This window comes from Pipistrellus hanaki (assembly GCF_964339955.1).
Source record: "Pipistrellus hanaki genome assembly, chromosome: X".
Classification (NCBI taxonomy): domain Eukaryota; kingdom Metazoa; phylum Chordata; class Mammalia; order Chiroptera; family Vespertilionidae; genus Pipistrellus; species Pipistrellus hanaki.
In genome coordinates this window covers 95881888-95906916 of record NC_140524.1, presented here as the reverse complement: position 1 = coordinate 95906916, position 25029 = coordinate 95881888, and the positions used below count along the sequence as shown (strand labels likewise).

Sequence of the window (25029 nt, the reverse complement as noted above, 5' to 3'; positions counted from 1 at the left end):
AGAAGCTTAAAAGAAGTATCAGTGGTCAGAACACTGGGTAGAAATGGTGGTAGGTCCATGTTTGGGTTTTTCCCATCATACCTCTCGAGTCGTTGAGGACGGGAGCACGTAACCATCGATGGACAGGCCATGGCACTGCAGGCAGAACACACACATCACATTTCAGTCCAATTCCAGCATGCGATTGATAAGTGTGCACACACATGCGCACACACGCAAGTTGCTCTGCCCTGAAAACCTGCATGAGGGCTGGAACACGCCAGACTGTCATTTATTTTTAGAGAGCTGTTCTCACTGCCCACAGGCTGTGTTTTCGAATGGAACAATCCTAGGGAACCAACAGGCATGTTTCAGATCTCTCACGAACAATGCCCCAGGAACTGCCAGGTCTTCATACACTTGGCTGAGAGGCCCCCATTGGTGCCATATAAAAGGAGACTTTCATTACTCCTGCTGGTGAAGTGATACTTCTGTGCCTTTGCAAGGCATCTATTTTTGAGATTTCTAAAATAAGCAGCAATCACATAAAAAAAACAAAAAAAACAAACTCGAGCACATGCACAGACACTCACACGCACACCCATGTATATAAATATCAAGCGCCAACTCGATACAAAATGCTGTTTTTTCATAATAAGAGTGTCTTGGTATTGAGTCAGTGGAAGTCTAGATGGAAGCGTGTGATGCCCCAGGAAGAGTGAGGAGATTTTTCTAGGAACAGTTCGTACTAGTCTAATTGGCTGCCTTCCAAATCCCAGTGTCTTGGCCGGCAGCAAATGCCCACCCCTGTCCCTGGGGGGCTGAGGACAGAGTGGCTGCAAACACTAGTGCCTCCCGACGAGAGGCAGAGAATGGAGAACTAGAGGCCTGTGTGGGCTCTGAGGGCTCTCATACCACGTGGGGACCAGGAGCCCAGCTGCATAAGGACAGGAACCACTCTGACCGCCCCATGCCCGGCTCAGTAAGACAGACAGAGAGGCCAAAGGTATGTCCACAGAAATATCACAGCTGAGTGATGCTGTGGCTTTAGGAAGGAACTCGTAGGCACTCATTTGGGATGGCTTTTCTCTCCTCTCCTACTGTGAAATGAGCTATCAAAAATAGCTTCTGAAAAAAATCCATCCTGCCCATTGTTCCTGGTTTGCATAGAAGCTTTTTATTAAATTTCTTTTTTTATTGAGTTTATTGAGGTGACATTGGTTAATAAAAGATTTCACTGATCTGTGGGATCTAATTAACAAAATAAACTAACAAAGTAGAGACAGAGTCATGGATATAGAGAGCAGACTGCAGCCCTCATGGGATTGGAGAGAGGGGCTGGGTGAGAAGGGTGAAGGGATTAAACAAAGAAAAAAAAAACAGAAAGATTCATAGACACAGAGAACAGTATGGTGATTGCCAGAGGGAAGGGAGGGGGAGGTGGAAAAGGTAAAGGGGGGTAAATGGTGATGCATAGAAGCTTTTAACTGAGGCTTACTGCCCCTCCGGGCAGGAGGAAAGACAAGATCTACTGGGACCCAGGGAGATACAAATGCTCTGGGGTATATGTAGAAGGGGTCAGAATGTGGGTACAGAGAGCAATGGCCATGGTTTCCCCCACGGACCCCTCCTTGGGGGGGGGGGGGGTCATAGGCATTTGTGCTGGGCTCTCCTGCACTCAGGTGCATGCAGTGCATGCTGTCTGTGGCTATCCCCTTACCTCTGTTTCCAATGACTTAGCTCTGCTAAGATTTTTGCAGGCCACAGGAATAGAGAGCACTAAAGGGAGGGGTGTGAGGTCCCTGTCCTCCATGTGGAAGCCTAGGGTGTGTACAGCTTGTGCTTTAGGGCACCTGGGACCTGGAGTCAGACTGGAAGACCTCAGGACCCAACAGATGGGAACTGCTCAATCATGTCACTGACAGATGTGGATACTATGCCTGTCTGATCATGTAGGAGACTAAGGGATGGGGGTGGGCTGTTCTAGGTTATCTATGTCATGGTGTTTTCATCCAAAGCCTTCCCTGCCTTCTCTGGTTCTTATGTATTTTCTGACTTTTCTACATTCCCAATATGTCAAAGGGGACGGTTCCACACCACCTGGGCTGTCTCCTCATGACTTGCTGTGGTTCCAATCAGCAGTTCTCAACCATGGGTGGTTTGCTAATACAGAGGACAAATGGAGACATTTTTGGTTGTCACAACTGGGGAAGGGGGTGCTATTGACCTGGGATGCTGGTTAATATTCCACAATGGACAGAATAGCCCCCGCACAAAAAAAGAATTCCCCAGGCCCAAGTGTCAGTGGTGCCAAGATGGAGAAAGCCTGTTCTAGGCTGTGAGTATCCAAGGTCAAGGGCTATGTGTTCGCTTGTTCTGCAACCACGTGCTACTTGATGATACCAGTAGGTGCCACCATGCCTCACAAAGGGAATAAGGGAGGATTGGTTCATTTACCAGGGAGCATGTGTCTCCCAGCCCCAAAGCCTGCAGAATTCATTATAGTGGCCAAGCTCACCTTCTGAAGGATCTTCCACACCTTCTGGTAGAATCCCACAGGCACCCTGTTGATGGCCCCGTCCAGCCTTCTCCTGCGCAGCCACTGGCCCTGTCGCTCCCCCCAGCCAATGTGATGCCCTCCTGAGTCTGACGATGATGTGCCAGTGGGCGAAGGTGGGGTGCTGGACCTCTGCAAGACAGTGCGTGGCCTTCAGAAGCCTCATAGCTGGCGCTGCAAGACAACTCGGTGAATCAAAACACCAGCTCACCACTTGCCCATAGAGTAGACTCTTTCCCACACCGGTTTGGTTAGTGAACCTGTTTGGTGCACAAGGACCCCAACCTGACGGGGAGGCCAAACAGCTGACAGTGTGGGCTCTGGGATCAGCTGCGAATCCCAGCTCAGCACTAGCTGTGGCAACTCCTGACCCAGACACTGGCTCCAGGTCTTGACCTCTACACCTTGGGACACAGTTGGACTGTCCTGCAACACTCACTGAACGAGAATACACAAAACCCCATGAATACGCATGGCTAAGTGCCCACAGGGGCCCTTGGAATAGGTGAGGCCACCCACCCAGAGGTAATGCAGCCCAGGGAGACAAATGCCAAAGTGCCCACTTCTGCAGTGCCACAGAGAACTGATCACCTCCCTGTAACATGGGGTGAGGGTGTGGTGTGTGGGGGAGGCTTTGGAGCCAAAACCAAAAAGAAAAGGCTAGGGATCCCCATTTAGTAGCGAGGACCCCAGGGAGTATTGTATGTGCATCTGTCCTTTTCAATCTGCTCTCAGCCTGCTCTCAGAACAGCGCTTTATCCTAATTTGGGGCAATGGCTGCCTCTGCGCCAGGAAGATATGCTTTGCTGAAGCAGAGGGAAAGGGGTCATATCCTGCCCACCTCCCTGCCCGAGGCTAGACTTATTCTGGCCTCTTCGAGGGATGTGCTGGGGCAGGGCCTGCCCATGACCTCAGAGGTGGCTCTGAGAGGCTCCCATCGGGGACCCGGAGACCAGGCCTGAATGTGGGGACCCCCAGCAGCAGATGGGGTGAAGCCACACTGTGCTCCCTTCCGGCAAGCAAGGCTCTGGGCCTGCCTTCTTCCCATGGATGGATTCTAAGCACATGGTCTCCAGGTTGGAAAGGGTTAACCTACATCCTTGCCATTATCGTTGCTCTGGACTACCTGGCATTTTCACTTCTCAGGGCACAGCATAAAAATTGAAAGGTTTAAAAATGAAATCCAAATGTTAAGCATGCTACTAGGGCAGGAGGCAGGAGTGTTCTCTGTGGACGCATTCTGACTTCATGGGATCTTATTTTGAAAAGGCTGTTAGGCTGGGCTCTTCCATTGGGCTCATTACTGCAATTTAAATACGGCAACAATTAGATACAAATAAAAGTAATTACAGCCGCACTCATCAATGACTCAGCTGGTTTCCTCCTTTTCATTTCAGGACGAAGCTTCAGCCTCGCCTCAGCGATTCCCACACTTTCTAGTCCTCCACTTTATGTGAGGCCTCATGCCAAGCAGAGCATTCTGAGCACACAGTGCTAATGAGCACATGCGGACAATGGTTCCCCACCATGGCACCGGGGAGAGGTACAAAACCAGTTCCTCCAAGGTTCCAGAAGCTCTTGGACAAACAAAGCTCACTTCAAGAACTTCTTTAAAAAAAAAAAAAAAAAAAAAAAGAACTGCTTGGCTTTCTAGATTCTATTCCTAATGACGGTCAAATGAAAACATTGAACACTATTTAAATATTCAGGAATGAGGGATGAGGCGGGGGGCATGAGAAGGGCAACAGGAGGATTAACACATCACAAACAAGGGGACAAGGGTCGGGACGCATGGTTTACCATAGACTTGAAGCAATGCGAGGTGCTGGATGAGGCCTGGCTCACAGAAAAGAGCTACAAGACAAAGAGAGTCCATTCAGTCACGTGACGTGATACCAAAGGATGCAAGCAGAAAGGAGGGACATAGACCAGTGTGGGAAATACCCCCAGAAAGAAGGTGCGGAGGATGCAGGCGGACAGACGATCTCATTCAGCACCAGGCAAACAGCCTTGGTCAGGCAGGCAGATCTGGGCTCTGCGCGGTGAACTTGGGGGATGCTCTTTCTCTCAGTATGAAATGGTACCACTCAGATGGGGAGGGTCCCTCATCAAGTTCGGACCCAATTTATTCCCAAAGTCACAGCCATGAAAAGCTCATCTTTTACGTTAAGAGTTGTGAAAATCTACAGAGAGCAACAAAATACCCAGAAAGAGCATTTAGCATCTGGCACCTACTGGCATTCAATAGATATTTGTTAAATGAACAGATAAAACCAGGCTGATGACCTTTGGCCAAATAAGTATTTCCTCACCTAAACATCTAGAATGCACCCTTCATATTTCCTGTCATACACATGTGCACCCACGCGTGGTGTTCTTGCAAAAATGAACAGACATTTCAAATGCCATGGCAGCTATTAAATTTTGGATAGAGAAAATGTTTCCTTGATGGAGGTGGCCAAATACAAAACTTGTACTTGGCTGACTGACTCTAAAGCCATAAAAAAAAAAAAAGAACACCCCTCACACACAAAGGTGATCCTTGTGTCCCCATAATATGCGAGGACATTAAATGGAGACAGAAGAAAGCACACATATTCCCCAGGAAGGTGCCAGGGGGATGTGAGTAACTAGAGGCATGGTGCCACCGAGTGGCTGGCAAAAGGAACATGTTTTGGAAAGTCTTGGAAAGAGCATACATGTCAATGAGACAGCACAGTGTTTGTCATTATATGATTCCTGTATACTCTCTGTCATGGAGACATTAAATCCTTACAAAGGTGACTCCAATTTTCTGGAGGAAGAGGAGGAAGCATGGTGATATAAAAGAACGGTTCCCTTACATTTTTTTCCCTTTTCAGGGTTAAATCCCCCCAGGCCATTTGGGGATAGGAATATGGTATACTTTCTACTGATATACTCAATGGCCACATTTTACTTTTTCCTATTTATTTCCCTTTTATTTAACAGACACCTCTGATGGAGCAAAGCCCAGAACCATCTCTTTCACAGAGTATCCTACAAAACCCAAGAGCTGAAGTAATGGACTTTGCTTAAAGGCCGGAGCAAGGCCATGTCTTCTGCTTTCAAGTCCAGCACTCTGCCTGCCCCCAGGGCTGCCTGCCACATCTGTGGAGTTACCTCCACCCACTCCTGACCCTTCTCCAAACGTTCAGACTGTATTCATAGCCTTGCGTTCCACATTCGAGCCAGAAAGAACACAAAGCACGCACAGCAAAGGGCGAAACAAGACAAAGATGCTTCACCTGTCCATCGGTACTAAATCGCCTAGTCATCTGAAAGTAAAAATACATCAGGAATTACATATTTGGAATCAAGGGTGCCCTGCTACTTCTATCACCCTCTAGACAACCCAGGGAAGTTCTGTCCCAAATGCGGAGTAGGTGACCCATTATTGTCACCTGGGCTCTATCTAGTGGGTCATCATTTAAAGTGCAGAAGAAAACCCGAGTGCATTTCAGGGTCAGAAGGACACTATTTTCTACTGTAGATCATGGTCACGTCCTAGCACAGCACCAGCACATTAAGACTGAAAAGCTGTTGACTTGTCCTTCTGTGAGGTCAGTCCAGAAGGAATTTATTGCGGATTAAATAAAGGTGAGCAAAGAAAACAGACGCTTGTGACTGGTGGAAAATACAGGTATCACCAGCATTCCATTCTATTTCTAGATCCCTCTGGGTATTTCATTTGAAGGGTGCGTTTGATGGAGAGATGATGCAGTTACTTTTTGCACATCTCTATTTTTTAAGTGGCTTTGGCCCACTCAAAAGAGCGAGTCTCAGCAACCGAGGCAAACATGGAGAAGGGTGTTTTCTGGAATGTTCACGTAACATATGAAAGTTAAGGGTGAGCATGTGTGAGGAGCTCTGGGATATCTGGGTACGGGGTATGTTCAGATTCCAGGAGAGAAGGAATCTCATCCTCTCAAAGAGCAGGCTGCACCCTACTTGCCCTGGGTTTCTATTATTTTCCGAAATGAGCCCACGTAGGAAAACCACTTCTCTCCTGGCACTGTCGCAAGCTCTTCTTACCTGTTTCATCTCACTTCTTAGCCTGCTGATGCCACTCCTCTCAGTTTTGGTGACTCCTGTATGTCCCACCTCATGGATAGAGATGGCAGGGCTGGATGTACAAGAATGGATAGGTCGCACTGGAGGGGAAACACACATGGTTCTTAGAAACTATATAGCATTCACGCTGAGTAAGGAATATGCGCAATGTGCTTATTTGTATCCACATCTCTCTCCCCCACTCCTTGACTATAAACTCCATCAAGGAGACCTCATCTGCCCTCCTGGAACCATACCTGCTACACAGGCCAGGCTCAATATGTGTTCAAGTGAGTGGGTGAGAGTGAACATCACATAAGCAGTAGGCAGAAAGCACTGGGTGGTCATAATATCCTTCATGAATTGGATATTTTATTTATTCTTATTTTTTATTTTTTAATATGTTTTATTGATTTTTTTTATAGAGAGGAAGGGAGAGAGATAGAGAGCTAGAAACATCAATGAGAGAGAAACATCTACCAGCTGCCTCCTGCACCCCAACCCCTTCCACTGGGGCTGTGCCCGCAACCAAGGTTCATGCCCTGGACCGGAATTGAACCTGGGACCTTTCAGTCCACAGGCTGATGCTCTATCCACTGAGCCAAACCGGTTTCGGCATGAATTGGATATTTTAAAAGTAACTTCTTTACTTCTCTAAAAGCACACCTTCCTTGTAGAAAACAGACCACCCATTTAAGGGGCCTTTGGGCTGGAGAGGGACGTCTTGGGAGAACAAGCCAAACCAAGGGCTAGAGGCAGAGATTCGGCTGCCTGAGGGTCAGTACATTGCTGTGTAACAGAAGGGGCAGGGAGGCCTCCATCATCCCATTCTCAACCTGCTGCACTCACACCTGCCTGTGGCCCTGCCCCCAATACCTGGTTCGCCATCCAGTGGTCACAGTGATCACTCTAAAAGGCAAGTGTGATCATGTCACTGCCCACTCGGAATCCTTCCAAGCTTAGCTCTGTCTTCAGGATAAAGCTCAGTCAGTCCTCCCAGAGGCGCACAGAGCCCTATGGATTTGAGCCCCACCTGCCCCTTTTAGCTCTCCACTCGCTCCTCACTGCCCGGCATAGCCTCTCTTCTGCAGGCCCTGTTCAAAGGTCTCTTCCTCAGGCAGCATTCCCTGCATGCCCAGCCTTCCCAACGAACTTACCACTGAAGCCATGCAGTGGAGGGCACTGCCCAGGGGAGCAGAGGCAACCAAGGAGCCAGGGGCACCAACATTTAAAGAACAGCAGAGAGGAAGGGACCCACAAAGGAAACAATGATTAGCTGGAGAGGGAGGAGGGACACGAGGAAAGAAACCAAAAGGGTCTGGGAAGCTCCAGTGGGACCTGTATGGGGTGAGCCTCAGCTGGAAATACTTCACTCAGACATCTCAGGACTGAATCAAAATCCTAAGACCATTGAGTTTTGTCATTTATAAAAAGTGAACCATTAAAAAGCACAATTAACCAATGATGTTAGAAAAAAGACAGGGCCTCTTCTGGCCTTGGTTGCAATTAGACATATTTATGACATTACTCGGTGCCTAGTTTTGTAAGCATCCATAGTTTTATATCCGATAACAACATTTTCGTAATTATCTGTGTCAAAGCATGTATATTATTTTGATGAGCCGAACACATTCAATATTTATCTTGTACATTTACATTTTCAAGGATCAGGCATTGAAAGAACGGAAAATTACTTTTGGAAAAGCATTTCTAGCACGCCTTCTTCAGGAAAGGAGAAAAGCCACCAAAACCCCATCCGAAGGCACAATGTGGTCTTTGTTAGCCGGCTGGCAAGCACTCTGGGGGGAAATATTAAGTACCCAATGTCCTTCTTATTAAATAGAAAGAATGACAACCCACGCTGCATTTCTTTGGCTTGATTAAATAAATTCACAAATGTGTCTGCAAATCATTTCGCTCTATTATGAGGAGAAATGATAATTGCTTCAATTACAATTAGAGAGCATTTGAGAACAGTATTCCACCAGGACTTGGGTGATTATATTTCCTAACACTGCAAACAGGGTGTGGGGATAGATAAAAACGGAACGGGCCGTCCGGGGAGGAAGCAAAGTCACTCAGCAAGAAGGCATTGTGAGGTTGCAGAGGGGTCTTCTCTGAGCCCCATAGAGGGGACTAGGATCTGCTTGGGGACGCTTTTTTTTTATAATATATTTTATTGATTTTTTACAGAGAGGAAGAGAGAGGGATAGAGAGTTAGAAACATCGATGAGAGAGAATAATCAATCAGCTGCCTCTTGCACCACCCCTACTGGGGATGTGCCCACAACCAAGGTACATGCCTCTGACCGGAATTGAACCTGGGACCTTTCAGTCCTCAGGCTGATGCTCAATCCATTGAGCCAAACCAGTTTCGGCTGCTTGAGGACACTTCTGTCCAAACCAAAGGTGGGGCCCTCAGGCGTTCAGAAAAGACAGGCATTCCACCCTGATTAACTCACCCCTCCTAACACCTGTGCACAGTGACAGTACGTGGACCTGACAGGAGGAGGAAGGCAGCAGACCAAGGTGCAGAGGTGTGCTCACCACATCCGCGTGGGACCAGGGCCGTCCCAGCAAGCCTACGAGGGTCACTAAGCCCGACAAGCCGGGTCCTTGTCCCTGGGACTTTGTCCATCTCGGTAAAGTAGGGACCTTACCCTTATGCATTATGCCCTACATTGCAATTACTGATGTCAGGTTGTATATCAATGAAGCCATTCAGGCGATGCTGGATGCATCCATCAGGCCCTCTCTGCTCTCCTCCCCACAGAGGTAAGATGAGCATTTACTTACTGCTTCTCTCAACGCCAAATTCCTTTCCACTTAGAATGTGATGCAGAAGATTTTTCATATCAAAAGGGCTGAGGTTCATTAAACTTTCAGAAGCTTCTTCTCCTAAAAACAAACATTTGGTAAGTATCTCGGACACAAGGCTGGTGGTAGGTGAAGGCAGAGTTGGTTGGGCCTTGGGGTGACAAAGGATGCTGTGGCAGCTTTCCCTACTCAGGATTACCTCTCTACTGCTGGAGGGCTGAAATGTACTGCTCCTTGGTGATTCTAAATGCTGCTGTTTAAGTCAGCGTTTTTCAACCGCTGTTCCGCGGCACACTAGTGTGCCGCAAGATGTTGCCTGGTGTGCCGTAGGTGCAGACAAGACAAGAATTTTATAATTTTTCACTATTTTGTTTACTTAATATTTCATAATAAAGTAATTATAAAATACTTTCTTTGTGTTTATTTGATTCCTATTCAAGAGAATTACTTTATATATAGTCAATATAGGCACAGAGTTAAATTTTTTAACATTTTCTAATGGTGGTGTGCCTCGTGATTTTTTTCATGAAACAAGTGTGCCTTTGCCCAAAAAAGGTTGAAAAACACTGGTTTAAGTTACGTATTTTCCTGTCACAGGCATATTTTCACACTGTAATGATCCTGCTAATAGAATGTGTCTTGCGATTCATTCACAGATTTCAGTTGGTAGGATTTGTCCCAGCAGAGGTGTTATTAAATAGGTGATGACCTCACTGCAAGGAGCTACAGTGAGGAACTCAGATGTCAGGAGCAGGACAGAAGATTCTAATGCCTCTTTCCCTGACAAGAAATTCAACAGGATGGCCTGGTAGAAGTTCCGTCTAAACTAGAGAATCAGGTGAAGCAATAGCATGTGCAAAGGCACAAAAGCTTGGGTTCCGGAGTGCTTGCGCGGGGTTCCCCTGGACTGACCACAGGAGCCTCCCGCGGGCCCGCCCACCCTTTGCACCTGAACAGTTCAGGCTCCGCGCCAGCTCCGTGGCCATCACCTGAATGATCAGTCCGACCCGGAGCCGGAGCATCTCCACGAAGAGGCTGGGCTGAGCCCGGACGTACATGGCCAAGTAGACCACAATCTCCTGCCACAGACACACATGGACACGGCGTTTCAGAAAGCAGGTGGTGGCGGAGGCCTGGAGAAGGCTGCAGTCCTGCCCACGCCCCCCTCCTCCAGCCAGCGGACCTGTGTGAGGACGGCGATACTAATGTCCTGCCCGCTGGCTTCATAGATGAGTTTTGTGAGCTCCTCCGGGGGAAGAGGCCTAGGAAAGAGTGTCAGGACACAAACACCGTGAAAGATACCTAAGAGGTGTCTCCTCGCCCTCTGTGGAAGGCCCTTATTTTCCTGCTGGGAGCTCCCGAGTGACGGTGTCTTTAAGGAGACCCTCTTTCTGAGTGGCGGATGGCACTGATGTCTTCCCGTGGCCCCCACAAACCCAGGGCCCCCAGGCTGAAGACTTACGCAGAGATGATCTTCTCCCGAGGCTCTGGCGGCAGGCCCACTGTGAGCTGCGTCTGGTGGGACAGCAGGTCTGTGCAGGCCTACTCATTGAGGGGAATGGTTGAGGGAGAAAGGGAGTAAGGAAGAGAGGGAGAGGAGGAAGTGAGCACATTCAAAGGGGAAGGGTATTCTAACAAGATCATAACTTTTTGCCTTTACAAAATGTATGACACATGTTGCCATGTATTTGAAAAATTCACTCCTAGACCCCAGACTGAGCAACCCAGGCAAGGCTGCATCCGTGACCTTTCTGTGACCTTTGTGCTCCCAATATGTGGCCCCAGGCTGGCTCTGCAGGCCCTGTTGGAGGGTATTTAACGCCCAGCTACTGCAGCCAATACATTGGATTCACTGATATGCTACAAGGGGTTGGGCCATTGTGAGTCCTGAAATACCAATGTGAAGAGTTAATGACCATATTATAGTCTTAAATTGTCACTTTCCCCATCATTCACATATAATAAACGCCACCTCCCTACCATATCACTAAACTGTAATGTCTTAGAAAGCAGTTCTGGATTTTGCAGGGCCAGAAGGTTAAAGAGATTAATGATGATTATAGCGTGGTTGTACAGAAATAAGAGAGCTCTGTTTAAGAGGACGCCAGGCCACAGAGCATTTTTGTTTTACTTCTCGGCAAACCTCTTTCTACAGCTAAGAAGGAACAAAATGAATCAACTTCCATTTCATTTCCTCTGCTCGCCTTCCAAGAAGCAGTGGGAGGTCCGGAGAGGAGAGCCCGCTCCACCCGTATATTAAATAACTTGTTTCCTTTACAAATAAGAGGTGCTTGCCTCAAGCTTTCCAAAAAAAAAAAGAAGAAGAAGAAGAAGAAGAAGAAGAAGAAGAGGGCATGGGGCTAGAAAAGACAGACCGACAGCCAGCGCAGTGGCTCTGACCTCGGCCAGGACCTCTACTTTCTTCCTGAGCAGGCCAGAGATGTAGCGGATCAAACCCCACTCCTGGTTCAGGCCGGCTTTCCCGTAGAGCTCACTGAGGAGGTTTTGAACTGTGACTCCATGCTGTCCGGAGAGATTTGTGTCCCAGCTGGGGCCCCTGTTGAGAGAAAACCCTAGAAGTGTGGCCCACAACGTTTATAGTCCGCATTCTCTTGCAGCGGAGCTCCCGTGGCAGGGAGGGGGATGAGTCACCGCACACTCTGCCAGTGCTCGGGGCCCTCCTACTGCCTCCGAGTCTCGGGATTGGGTTGAGTCTCACCAATGCATCCCTCTTCCACTGGAAACAGAAGCCTAACATCGGGAAACAGTGAGATCCTGGCTTCACCTAGCCTCCTGGTCCTGAGAAGCCAGCATGAATAGGCAGTAAAGGGGATAGAAGTCTGTTGGCAGTGATCCTGGCTAATTTGGGTAATATATTCATGACCCAGCTTGCTGGAAGGCCAAAAAGACCAAGACAGAATCAAGGAGATGGGGGAAAGCTCGGACTAGCAAAGACCAGAAACTTACTTTATCACATACAGAATGTACAGAATGTCTGCTTGGTCCTGTAGGTTTGAACAGTCTTTCAGCTGCTCGACCAGCTTCTCACAGTCCATATCGCCATGACCATCTCTGGGCCACTGGAAGTCACCTTCGGGGACCGGACCCTACGAAAACCAAAAAGCAGGGGAGAAGAACTGAGCATGCACACTTTCAGATCCCAAGTGACACATCAACCTGGTCTTGGAACTCTGTCACCATACTCCAGGTTTTCAGTAAATCTTTTGTAGCTTTTTATGTATGTGCTTTGCTATTTTTGATCAGTGAATCACTGCATTAGTCAATGTTTGCAAGGACTGAACAGGTTAAAATATGGATGAGTTTTATTTATGCCAAGTTCAAAAACAGCAAAACTAACCCCGGGTGTTAGAACTTATGCTATCCAAAGTTACCTTTGGAGTGGAGGGGTGGAAGCGACTGGAAAAAGTGATTGGTCATTTACCTGTGTCTACTGGTGTGGTGATAATTCAGTGAGCTTGTATACTTACACTCTGCTCACTTTTCTATATATGTAATACTCAATAAAATATCTTTTAAAAAACAAATGCAAAAAGTATGTGAGTTTTAAACAACCTAAAATTGAGGTTAGGTTAAAATATTCTCCAATAGATACGGAATCTCTCTATTCATGTGGGATAAAATCAAAGGAGATTTCTGGATAAAATAACAGATTATGGGAACCAGTGGGAAACACCCTGAGATTTATTCCCCTGAGGAGTCTTTTCTGATTTTGTACCCCTTCCTGCATGTTGCCAGCCTTGGCTGGCTGGCACAGACAGGACAGGGCTAGGTAGTGAGCTAGCTTGTTTCCTGCAGTGTGACATAGATTCTGATGAGTGGGCAAAAAGTCAGTAGCATTTTCCTACATGCAGAAAAATCAAAGTTTGCATCAAATTCAATGTGCATACTGACACAAAGCAGATTTTAGACAACTGAGTTGGTTTATATGGAAAAGCAGACTTCTAATCCTAAAAGTTCTGGATATCAAGAAATATGCTTTCTTTTGAGTTCAACCATGTAAAAGATTTCTTGGGATTACACCAACATCAAGGAATATTACATTTGTTAGCAAAGTGATTCTAAATTTTACCTGTTTTAGGAGTGGATGAGGAGAATCAACAAGATTCAGCGATTTACGGTGTGTATTTAGAGCTTTAGTTGGCAAAGTCATGGGAACAACTGGAAAACCAAAGAATAAAGAGCATTCTTTTGAGGAGGAGGAAATAGAAAATACTTCTTTGAAGAGGCACAGTAGTAGTTACTCCTCATTCAATACAAAACAATTTAAAAAGGTGATTACTTAATTAGTTTTATTTTAACAACAATTTATCATGTAGCTACATCATGTGCTGGAAACACATGAGCAGGACATTGATCTTGTTTTAAGGAGTAAAATTTCACTTTTGCCTCCTGGAATTCAGGGGGAAATTACATAGCATCTTAGGACTGGACTGAGCCTTAGAAATGATTAAGCCCAATTTCTTTTTCTTTCAGATGAAAAAACTGAGAATCAGAGAGGGTAGGTCATTTGTACAAGGTCACTGGCCTTCTCATAATCAAGGTGTCTGGGCTTCCTACAAAATATGTGTTTCACTTTGCCACTGCCAGGCATTAAGATATATGTTTTCCAACCACCTTTTGATGTTATCATTAAAGGTTTATTAAAAATAAATTTAAAATAGTGAAATGAAAAAATTTCTAGGTATGATTGACCTGGTGGAAATTTATATTAAGAGGCCATTGGAAAGTATAACAAGGAAGCAAGGCAAATTAAAAGATAGGGCAACTATTAGCTTTAGAAAAAAAAAGTAAAAAACAATATAATTATAGTATACTGTAATGCTCAGTTGAGAATAATATTTGCATACAAACAATAGAATAAAGAGTGAGTACTGATTTAACTTAGTTTTAATACATCTATATCTGACTGCTAGGAAAAGTGAAGCAGAGGGAGCGGTGGTTATTTAAGACAGCTAAAACCTCACCCCACAAGAGAAAGTCAACAAATACTGAATAAAGTCAATGCATCAAAAGACAGCAGTACATACACATTATTTTAGAATTACCTTAGAAATGTGGAGCTATATAAATGCCAGAAGAAATAAATAAGAGTTGAATGTGGTTGCTTCTAAGAAGGACTGGGGACAGTAGAGAGGGGAGGGGTGAGGGAGAAAACATCTGTATTTTGTTGTCTCTCTGGAGTCTTGGACTTTGATTAAAAATGTATTTGAACAGGCAGAAAAGAGTTAATAACATACATGGAATTTCCAAACCCTTTGCTTTTGCCATCACGGAAAGTATATCCCGAGTGGAGTGGATAGCACTGAAAACATGGGTGTCTTCTGAAGTCTTCTTACGAAGAGAGGGCAGGTAGCATTTCAAGGATGTGCTCTGCAGGAGGTTGTTGATATACTGGTCAAATTCATCCTGGCTTTCTGCAATTGGACAGGCAAGCAAAAGAGCCAATGAAAACAAGCTACAGAAATATCCTAAAGGCATCATAGTGATTATGTGTAGCACATAGCACTAGGTAAATTTAGTGGAAGATATTTACACCCTTCTCCAAGTGAGGAGATTTACACATATAAAGCTACTGTTTGAAAAAAAAAAAACAACTCCATCCTAGGAAAAGATAGTGTACATATGAGAGCATTACAACATGAACTGAATATGTAAGGTACCCTGAGGGCCAGCAGCTGACACCTGCTTTTTATTTTAATTTGTCATGAGTGAGCTAAGCGTTATGGAATCCCCAGCCCCAATCCCAAGTACTATCCCAAAGTAAAAAGCAGGTCACTTCAACCCCAAATCCTATTCAGTTTGAGAAATGTTATGCACGTAGAATTTCAGCTCTCATATCCAACCAAACCTAGATCATTCTGCCATTCCTTTGAAAATTCAAGCCCTGGGTTTTTGTCTTTAGAATACTGTATATTTTGTCAAAAGTCCTCATGCCTGAAACTCTTTGTCACTCTAGGTTTTAAAAAGCCCCGCTGTGGTTGAGGTTTTGAAAGTGGCATTGTATTCGTTTTAATGCCTACAGGTTTCTAAAGCCTTTTTTGTCAGGTTAATGAACAATCATTTTCTGTGTTTGTGTCTTAGGGCAATTCTACCACAATGCTAAGGTTTCATTAAGTTCAATGAACAGCCTGCAAAGGCATTCCTAGCTATACCTTGATTGTAAGACTCTTCGAAATATCCTCCCAAATCTGAATCGCTATCAGGACTGATGCTCCCTTCGTTGGAATCATCATCAAATAACTTTTCCTCACAGTCTGGATCCAGGAAGGTCAGATACGTGTAGAAAGACGTGGTGAGAAATTCCGAAAGGCTCCCTAATTTTACTCTGCCAAGGAGACACTATGTTAGAGATATAGGTGCACATGGACAAACTTCCACTAATGAATCATGAAAATACTTTTCAAGAATCAGGTAGCACTTCTGCCAGGATCAATAAATATGTCGTTCTGCAGCAGTCAGCCAAGCAATTCAAATGAAAATTCAATAGCAAGAATAAAGTGGAAGTACACAGCATATTAACAGCCAAAATGAATCACGCTGATTTCTTATCCCTGAGCCCAACACAAACAGAAATAAATTTTACTGAACCAACCAAAGTTTTACAAAACATACCGAACAAAAAAAGGAAAAAAAAACACATATTGAGCGAATTACTTTTAACCAGAACCAAACTTTTGGAGTTTTTTTTTTTTTTTCCCTCAGTGACTGGACCAGAACAAAACTATAAGCAATGATTCTCTGGTTGTACTTGTGCCATCATTTGAGTCCCTACCATGCAATAGGGTCACACAGGGGCAGATGGCACGTCTCAGAGCCCAAGTTCTGTCTAGAACAGTGGTTCTCAACCTTTCTAATGCCGAGGCCCTTTAATACAGTTCCTCATGTTGTGGTGACCCCAACCATAAAATTATTTTCGTTGCTATTTCATAACTAATTTTGCTACTATTATGAATCGTAATGTTAATATCTGTGTTTTCCAGCGGTCTTAGGCTCTACAGCAGCAGTTCTCAACCTGTGTGTTGTGACCCACAGGTTGAGAACCGCTAGCAGGGTTCCCTAAGACCATCGGAAAACACAGAGATTTATATTACGATTCATAACAGTAGCAAAATTACAGTTATGAAGCAGCAACGAAAATAATTTTATGGTGGGGGTCACCACAGCATGAGGAACTGTATTAACAGGTCGCAACATTAGGAAGGTTGAGAATCACTGGTCTAAAAGGAATGTGAGGGGTGGGCCAGCCCCAAACCAGAGTAAGTGCTCAGAGTGCCCTAGTATATTACCAGGCTAGGAAAAGGTCCACTGAAAACTGAGAGATGGCTTTGCCAGTGTGGGGTCCCGCTACAAAGGCACCAGCCTTTGAGTTCTGCAGGTCCACCCTCAGGTTCGGGGTATAGTGGGGTGTCCACACTACAAAAAGAAAACCTCTTCTGTGTGCTTCTTAAAAATGTTACATCTGGCCGGGACCGGTTTGGCTCAGTGGATAGAGCGTAGGCCTGCGGACTGAGGGGTCCCAGGTTCGATTCCGGTCAAGGGCATGTACATTGGTTGCGGGCACATCCCCAGTGGGGGGTATGCAAGAGGCAGCTGGTCGATGTTTCTCTCTCATCGACGTTTCTAACTCTCTGTCCCTCTCAATTCCTCTCTGTGTAAAATCAATAAAATATTTTTTTTAAACAAGTTACATCTGGAGGCAGTAAGATGTCTCGGAGCTACTAGCATCAGATTATGACTTAGAGAACCCTTTAAGGAATAAATGAAAGCAGTGATGCAAATGAATTCATAGGTGGTTGAGCTTCAATGGGCAAATGGACTACATCATAAACAAGGCCTGAAGACAAGAAATGACTTCTCTTGATAAAGTAATAACTTTCCCCCCAGAGCCCTGGAGTCAGTTCGGGTGATGGTTTTGTCCTGAGGTTGGGGAAGGGGACTGGTGAGGTAGACCAGGAAAAAAGACAATGGAAAGTTTCCCTCTGATTAAGTTGAAAGATGTCAGGTCAAAGGTCGAAAGGCAGTAATTTGATAGCAAGCTACCCCAGTTGGTTCCAGGAAGTGGAGACCAGCATCTAGGGGGAGTTCAGCTTTTACAAGACCCTCAGCCACAAAGGAAAAAGCAAAATGAGATTCAGTTGTAACTGCTGTGGACGAAAAGGGGCCATGAGCTAACTTGACAAGCTCAGGGAAGGCCTGTGTGGCAACCTTGCAAATTCGGAGAACTAACGTAACTACAAAGGAAAGTCTGAAATTAAAGCCTTTGAACTAAAAGTTTATGGCAGATAGTCCTGTCCTAGACTAGAATCTTGCCTAACAAAGGTCAATCTTTACCTTAACAGCCTGTCTATTGTCTTTTGCATCTATGATAACATACCTTTATAAAGTCAGGGTAACTTCCCCTTTTTTTTCTGGCCCCTCTGGGCACAATCAATGCACCAGAGCAGATACTACAAATCCTCTCATTGTTATTTTTATCATGTTGTTGATTATTAACTATCCTGTACCCACCAATGTATCAGCTGTATCATTTTACTTTTTACCCAGTCCCAGAGATTTCCCTCTTCTGCTCTCTCCTGCCTCCTTAATCTATTACCAATGAATTTCATGTAACCCACTTACATCTTCTCTTTGGATTGTAATGCATAAAATAAGGTGCAAAACTGCCATTCTCTGGAGCTTTATCCCATGATGTTGAGATTTGGCTTCCTGGCAATTGCCATATTTCGGTTTAAATAAACTCACAAAAATTCTTTACAGGTTTGAATGTTTCTTATGTTGAAAGAACTCGGTAGGAAAGGTAGGCATTCCTGTTTGGTTCCCTGGTTCTCTGAATCATTGTACTCTGTAAATGGGAGGTTCTCTGGATTCCTAGAAGCCTTCCGCCAGCTCCACATGGGATTAGGGCCTGGTTTCTGGATTCACACAGAGCTTCTGCACCCATTTGTCTTGTGCGCTGGCTCTCTGAGGTGACTGCTCCTTCTTTCTAAAGTGGGAATACAGCCCACGTGACAAAGTGAAAATTAAATGTGGCAATGAGTACCAAGCAACAGAGAACACATTGCAAGTGCTCCATTAACTACAGCGTCCTTTTGACAATGATTATATTTCAATTAATATATAATTTTGAAAAACAGTTAATTATGGGCATATGGTATTTTCTCCCGGTTAAGATGCTGTACACTAGGTGGTAACTTATTCAGACGGGAGGTAAAATGGATGAATGTGGGTGTCAACTGCAGGTATGGCACTAGCACTGGAAATGTAGATGGCAAAATGTTGTGGACAGACTCACTGACACTCCTGAGAGAGGCCAGGAGCAGCTCAGAGAGAGAGTCCCTTCAAGTCTAGAGCAAAACATGCAGTAGGTCTGTGAGCAGAGGTACCAAGCCCAGCACAGTGACTCAACCTTGAAGACATCAGGCTGCGTGAAATGAGCCAGTCACAAAGACAGAAATACTGGATGAGCCCACTTGCTACCAAGAGACCGGAAATAGAATGGTGGTTCCCAGGGGCAGGAGCAGGGGAAAATGGAGAGCTGTTTAATGAGCACAGAGGTTCAGTTTTACAAGTTGAAGAGTTCTGGAGGTTGGTTACATAACACTGTGAATGCATTTAACAGTACTGAACTGTACAATTAAACATGGTTAGTGGTACATTTTATTTTATGTGGATTTGACCACAATTTGAAAAAGTTACTGTGGCATCAGGGTCTCCAGTATGGGAGGATGTGAGAAGAAGGGCTGATTTTAAGGTAAGGTGACCAGGCAGTGACGGGACGCGGGACAAATTGTGAAAAATCGGGACTGCCCCGCCAAAAGCGGGACGTCTGGTCACCTTATTTTAAGGCCCACTCAAATGTAGCAAGTGGCATTCCATCAGGGACCAAATGGAAGCCTCCCTGAGCCTGTGAGGGGCTGGCTTCCCAGTGAGGTTCTCCTGTGGCCCTTCTGGCATATCCCAGGGAATTCAGAGAGGTCAGGGCATAGATGCTCCAGAGAAAACCTCTGCCTTGTGACAGTCAGAGGGTGAAAAAAAACTGGGGTTTTACTGGGAAGTGAGCCCCCATCACTCAAGATGCTTAACCATAATACCTGGGAGCTTCTGCCATACCGTGGGCCTACAAAGGAATGGGTTTCATTCCACTGAGATGAGGGGACAATGGTCTAGGCCAGTGGTCGGCAAACTGCGGCTCGTGAGCCACATGCGGCTCTTTGGCCCCTTGAGTGTGGCTCTTCCACAAAATACCACATGCGGGTGCGCACGTACAGTGCTATTGAAACTTCGTGGCCCATGCGCAGAAGTTGGTTTTCGGCTCTCAAAAGAAATTTCAATCGTTGTACTGTTGATATTTGGCTCTGTTGACTGATGAGTTTGCCGACCACTGGTCTAGGCATATTCAGGTGCTCTGCTCTGAGGGCCGCTAAGGAATTTGTAAAGTTCTGTGAATCATTCTTCAGGTGATTGCACACTCAAGTCAATTCAAGAAGCATTTACTGAGAAACTACTAGATCTTAGGCACTTGGTCTTTTCTTTCATGTCTTTTACTAGAAACAGCACAGAATTCCATACATGCATTCCAGGAATGCCACTTCAGAGAATTGATATGTTTACCTCTTTTTGCCCCAGGCCTCCTGGTGTCCACAAAACCTTCACAAACACCCACCGAATGCTGCTTTAGAGATTATTCCAGTTTTACATGGGTCACTGGAGCCAATAAGTTTTAACTTCCTTCTTACCCTAAAGCACCACGCTTCTATGTTTAACAATTGACATGAAAAATGGGAGACGGGCAGCAAAAGGACGTTAAGAAAGTTACTTTTTTTTAAAAAATCATAAATTACCTAGCTCCTCCAAAATATCCATCCTCTAGTTTTCTAATTGTAGAAAGAACTGCAGGATGAATGTCTGAGCCATCATTTGCTAAGGGGGAAAGAGGAAAAGATGAGTTAGTTTACTTCATCTGGGAATACTTTCTTTGTGGCGGGAAGGGGGGCAGGGGAGGCATGCACTGAAATGTTTTCATCAACACAACCTAATTAAATACCTATGTCATAGAAGAGTCCTGAGCTAAGAGACTGAACTGCTGAAACACCCCTTCAATACTTAGCTCTGTCCACAGGAGCCATTTTAAACACTGGGACAAGGGCCCAACCCAAATAGTGGGATGTGATTCAGGCAGATCAAGTTCATGGAGTTACTGAGCATGGTCTGGGTGATCGGGAAGGTGAGCGTGGGTCTGCCCGTCATCCGCCAGCAGGTGCACAGGTAAGCCAGCTCAATCCTCAGCATCTCCACGATCATCTCGTTGTCCAGGGCCAGATAGAAGTGATGCTGGTCGGTAAACTGCAAGTCAGAATGGGCCCAGTAAGCGGTTGTCCTTCATTTCCCTCGACACGACCCCAGCTGTCATTCACGGCAGCGCTAATCCTTGTGCCATGTTTCCAGAGAAACAGCTCAATCCTGGTTATAATCCACCTATCAGGGGGCTCTCAGACAAATCGACCTGTCCCCTGCACGGGAGCTGTGGAAGGGAAAGTTGCACGGCTAAATCTATTTACAACTCCTCAGATGCGGACATAAGCACCAGGCCCAATATCACCGTCTCCTAAAGGAAATCAATAACTCCCTAATTCTTACTCCTCCAGGGCTGCTGGGCTCGGAGTTGCTTTCCAAGTGAGGGCACCGAGAGCAACCGAGATGTGGGAATTATGATTACCTGATGGATGGCCTGGCTAATGTGAACTAAAGGCACTGTGCCCTGATGTCGATGAAAATCAAATTGGTCTTCCGGCCTCTGGACCAGTCTATGCTAAGTTCATGCTCTGGTCTGCAATGTGTTGGGAACAGAAATAACTCACAAGATTGAAGTGAGCAGCGTGGGTTAGGGTGAAAAAGAGCAATTTGGGGCTACTGACCCCTGACTATGTGCCTAGGTAGCGGGGCGCTGTGCTCCATGTTGACAAAGTGGTACTGCAGTTGGTCTTTCTAGCTGCCCAAATGGATGGAAAACGTTTGGTTTGGGTTCCAGAGGACAAGTTTTTGTTTTGTTTTGTTTTGGTTTTGAAACAAAAACTCTGAAAGTTCCATAATCAGTATATTCAGGATCCCATCAAGGGGGTTGGGACCTGAAAATCAGATTGGCTGTGTGTTACAGAGGGTCTGAACACAACTTAAGCAAGGTGAGGGACTCTTGTCATTAGGGGCACAAGGGCTATGAGGCAAGTGATATGTTACTAGCAAATTTATAAAGTGGTGTGAATTTCACTACTAATGACTGGAAGTTATGACACACTCAATTTGATCCAAGGCACAATAATTGTGCACCTACTATGAGTAAAGAATTGTACTAGGGTAATAGGTGTCATCCTAAATGTCTCTATTTGAACATATGCATGCACATTCTACCACATTCAAAATGGCTCACCAGCCAGAAAAGAGAGCTTAATGAAAAGATGCTTGTTGGTTTCTTACTGGCATGCTCGTCTCACCTGAGGTGTGAAAGTAAATATTTGGTTCCTAATCACATAGAGTTTAGATGTTCCAAGGACGCCAATGTGCCTATATGGTCGCCCGCTCAATTTCATATTCTTATTGCGTCCTATTTGGAAAAAAAAAAAAAAGAGAAATGGTGTTAGAATAAATACAGTAACATCTAATCCAACTGACTTCAGCTAAGACTGAACATATTTTTATGTCAAACAACCCATTGTGGGGTTTGATTTTTCTAACACCAGTACATCTTTAAATAGGATAAAGATGAATTAAAAACAAGTCTCACCCCCTTTTCATGAATGTATATGAGTAGTACCTGATTCAACATCTATATAGAAGAAAATTGTTGCAAAAATTTACTTAATGTTTACTTCTAATTTACTAAGCAAAGTCAGATTTTAGAAAAAGTAAAGAGAACCCCCTCCTATTTTAATGGGTAAATGGCCATTTTTCTGAGACTCTAGATGAAAATTAAAATGTTATCAAGACACAAATGACTGTTCCAATTGTGAATTTTTCAAAGGTGGCTGCATATTTTACAACAGATTTGGCAAATCGCATGGCCAACCTGTGGTGACATCTACTGAACCAGCATGAGGAGAACGTGCTTGTTTGCCCATTCTTCACATAGAAGTGATCAAACCACCTGCTATAGGGCTTCGCACAAAATTCTAAAGAATTTATCCATATCACAGTCTCCCCCCAGATCCAAAGCCTAGAACAGAAATGCCTCCTTGCCAAACATGCCCTATTTCCCCAAACCTACCCAGCTTGGCGTATATGTGACTAAGGATCCGGCCTGGTTGGACTCGGATTGGGTGAATGTCGGCAATACTCTGGATGTCTATCCCATGCTTCCTCAACAAGTCCTTAATGTGGTTGTTTTCTGCCAGAACAGTCACTGCAAATAAGAAGAACACAAAATCTTCATTACATTGTGGCCATTGTCTCCTCACATGGATATATGTATCATTGACTGACCTCTTTTCTGGCCTGTGATACACACATTAGCATGCTCTCCGTGAACTAGGTGTCTTTGAAAATGACAGCACATGTACTGCTGCTCTTCCTGATTCTCTCTGGCCTTGCCTCTTCTCAACACTCTTGATGCATATTTCATGTACTTACAATGTACATGACAGTCTGATAAGAGACTTCTAAAAATGGTCTTCAACAAATACCATGTCAAATTACCCCATTTCATATGATGTCTTGCATTCCCCTGGATCTACATTTATTCTAAACCTGTCTGGTATTCTTTTCACATGTGGTCAGGAGTAGAGACAGATGCACATGGGAGTACCAGGAGAAACCTGTGCCCCTGCTCCCAAAGGACATAGCTTCCATGCTAGCACATGCCACCTGCATCACCACAAACATGTGAGTAATGTGTTCTGCTATGATGTTACAAATTAATATACACTAAAGCATACATATATCATACACACTTAAACAATAGAAAATCAGGGAACATTTGCATTAAAAATACATGGGTTTTCCCAGAAGTGGAATCGCGGGATCATAAGGCAATTCCATAGGAATCTATCCTAAGAATCCTGAAACAATGATTAGAAGGAATATATGCACCCCTATGTTCATGGCAGTGTTGTTTATAATAGCCAAGATTTTGATGCAACCTAAGTGCCCAACAGTAGGTGAGTGGATAAGAAAGCTGTGGTACATTTACACAATGGAATATTAATTGGCTATAAAAAAGAAGGAAATCTTACCTTTTGGGAGAGCATGGATGGACTGCAAGAGTATTATGCTAAGTGAAATAAGCCAGTCAGAGAAAGACAAGTACCATATGATTTCACTTACATGTGGAATCTAATGAACAAAATAAACTAATAAACAATATAGACACAGACTAATGGATACAAAGAACATATTGACAGCTGCCAGAGGGAAGGGGGGTTTTGGAGCTGGGTGAAAAAGGTAAAAGAATTGAAAAAAAAAACCACTCATAGACACAGACAACAGTATGGTGATTGCCAGTGGGAATGGGGGTTAAGGGGAAGTAAAAAAAGGGTAAAGGGGGGATAAATGATGATGGATGGAGACTTGATTAGGGGTGCTAAATACACAATATAATGTGAAGATGATGTATTATAGAACTGTACACCTGAAACCTATATAATTTTATTAACCAATGTCACCCCAATAAATTCAATTAAAAAATCAAGCAAAAAATACACATGGGTTTTACAAAGTTAAATAAAAATAGTAAACACGCTCACAAACCTTGTACCACAACATCAGGCTTAACAGAAGTGGAAAATCTTCTATTTAAGGGGTCAATTTCACCAGTGGCAAGGAATCCCTAGGGGGGAAAAAGGAGCATTAACACTATGAAATATCGATTAACCCAAATTTAACCTAAATTTGAAAATGACATATTTTGGGGCTCAAAATATTCAGTACTTATTCCCTTATATATTTCAAGTCTATTGCTTATTTTCTCTGAAACACATAGGTCATTTAGATAGGCACTGATAAATGTGTTATGACTTCGGCGCCTCGCTCTCTACAGCTAGTCAAATATGCCACCATCTTATGTGAGTGAAGAGAACAATAGTAACGAATACTTCAGAGCAGCTGACTTTAAAGCCATGAAGATGCCAAAGACATTCACCGCCATAGTGGACAGAGAGCCACTGTGCTCTTTCGGATCCCCATCTGTGAAGCCCCCAAGTTGCCTACCTCTGCCAAGAGTGAGCTGAGGATGTACAAGGACTGACCCCACAGATGGGGTAGCTTCCCCAGAGGAACTCTGTCCACCGTGTGAGGATTCTTATACTCTTCGTCTACCTGGCAAAGAGAGAAAATCCTAAAGTCGGAATGTCAGAGGATAAAAAGGCCAGTGCCACCATACACTAGAGAGCACACTGAGGATTTACACAATGCTACTCATTTGCTCCCCAGGCCAATTCTGTGTGAGAGCTGGAATTGGGAGGCCAAGGAGGCTAAACCTTTGTGCTGATGGTAGTGGGTGGGAGGGGTGGTTCACACGTAAAAGCAGCAGAGGCAGAACTCATATCTGGGCCTGGTCCCAGGCCAGTGCTCTGCCCACAAGCACACTGATGGCAGAA

The 25029-nt window shown here is 44.8% G+C and overlaps 1 protein-coding gene across 5 annotated transcripts in view; it reads right to left on the bottom strand.

Moving 5' to 3' along the window:
- The window catches only part of PHKA2 (phosphorylase kinase regulatory subunit alpha 2), a 57198-nt gene that overhangs the window by 1826 nt on the left and 30343 nt on the right, over positions 1–25029 (bottom strand). For 2 of the 5 annotated variants that reach the window (XM_084869439.1, XM_084869440.1), the window contains 20 exons: positions 24641–24748; positions 24182–24260; positions 22704–22838; positions 21934–22043; positions 20644–20788; positions 20287–20365; positions 15598–15770; positions 14683–14859; positions 13515–13603; positions 12392–12531; positions 11825–11981; positions 10887–10966; positions 10608–10686; positions 10374–10503; positions 9404–9505; positions 6590–6708; positions 5803–5832; positions 4337–4390; positions 2498–2668; positions 82–135 (listed from right to left, as the gene is read on the bottom strand). In XM_084869439.1, the coding sequence (XP_084725565.1) occupies positions 82–135; positions 2498–2668; positions 4337–4390; positions 5803–5832; positions 6590–6708; positions 9404–9505; positions 10374–10503; positions 10608–10686; positions 10887–10966; positions 11825–11981; positions 12392–12531; positions 13515–13603; positions 14683–14859; positions 15598–15770; positions 20287–20365; positions 20644–20788; positions 21934–22043; positions 22704–22838; positions 24182–24260; positions 24641–24748 (2211 nt within the window). Of the gene's footprint in view, positions 1–81; positions 136–2497; positions 2669–4336; positions 4391–5802; positions 5833–6589; positions 6709–9403; positions 9506–10373; positions 10504–10607; positions 10687–10886; positions 10967–11824; positions 11982–12391; positions 12532–13514; positions 13604–14682; positions 14860–15597; positions 15771–20286; positions 20789–21933; positions 22044–22703; positions 22839–24181; positions 24261–24640; positions 24749–25029 lie in introns of those variants that run through there. The other 3 variants (XM_084869441.1, XM_084869442.1, XR_014793688.1) reach the window with 3 other exon arrangements.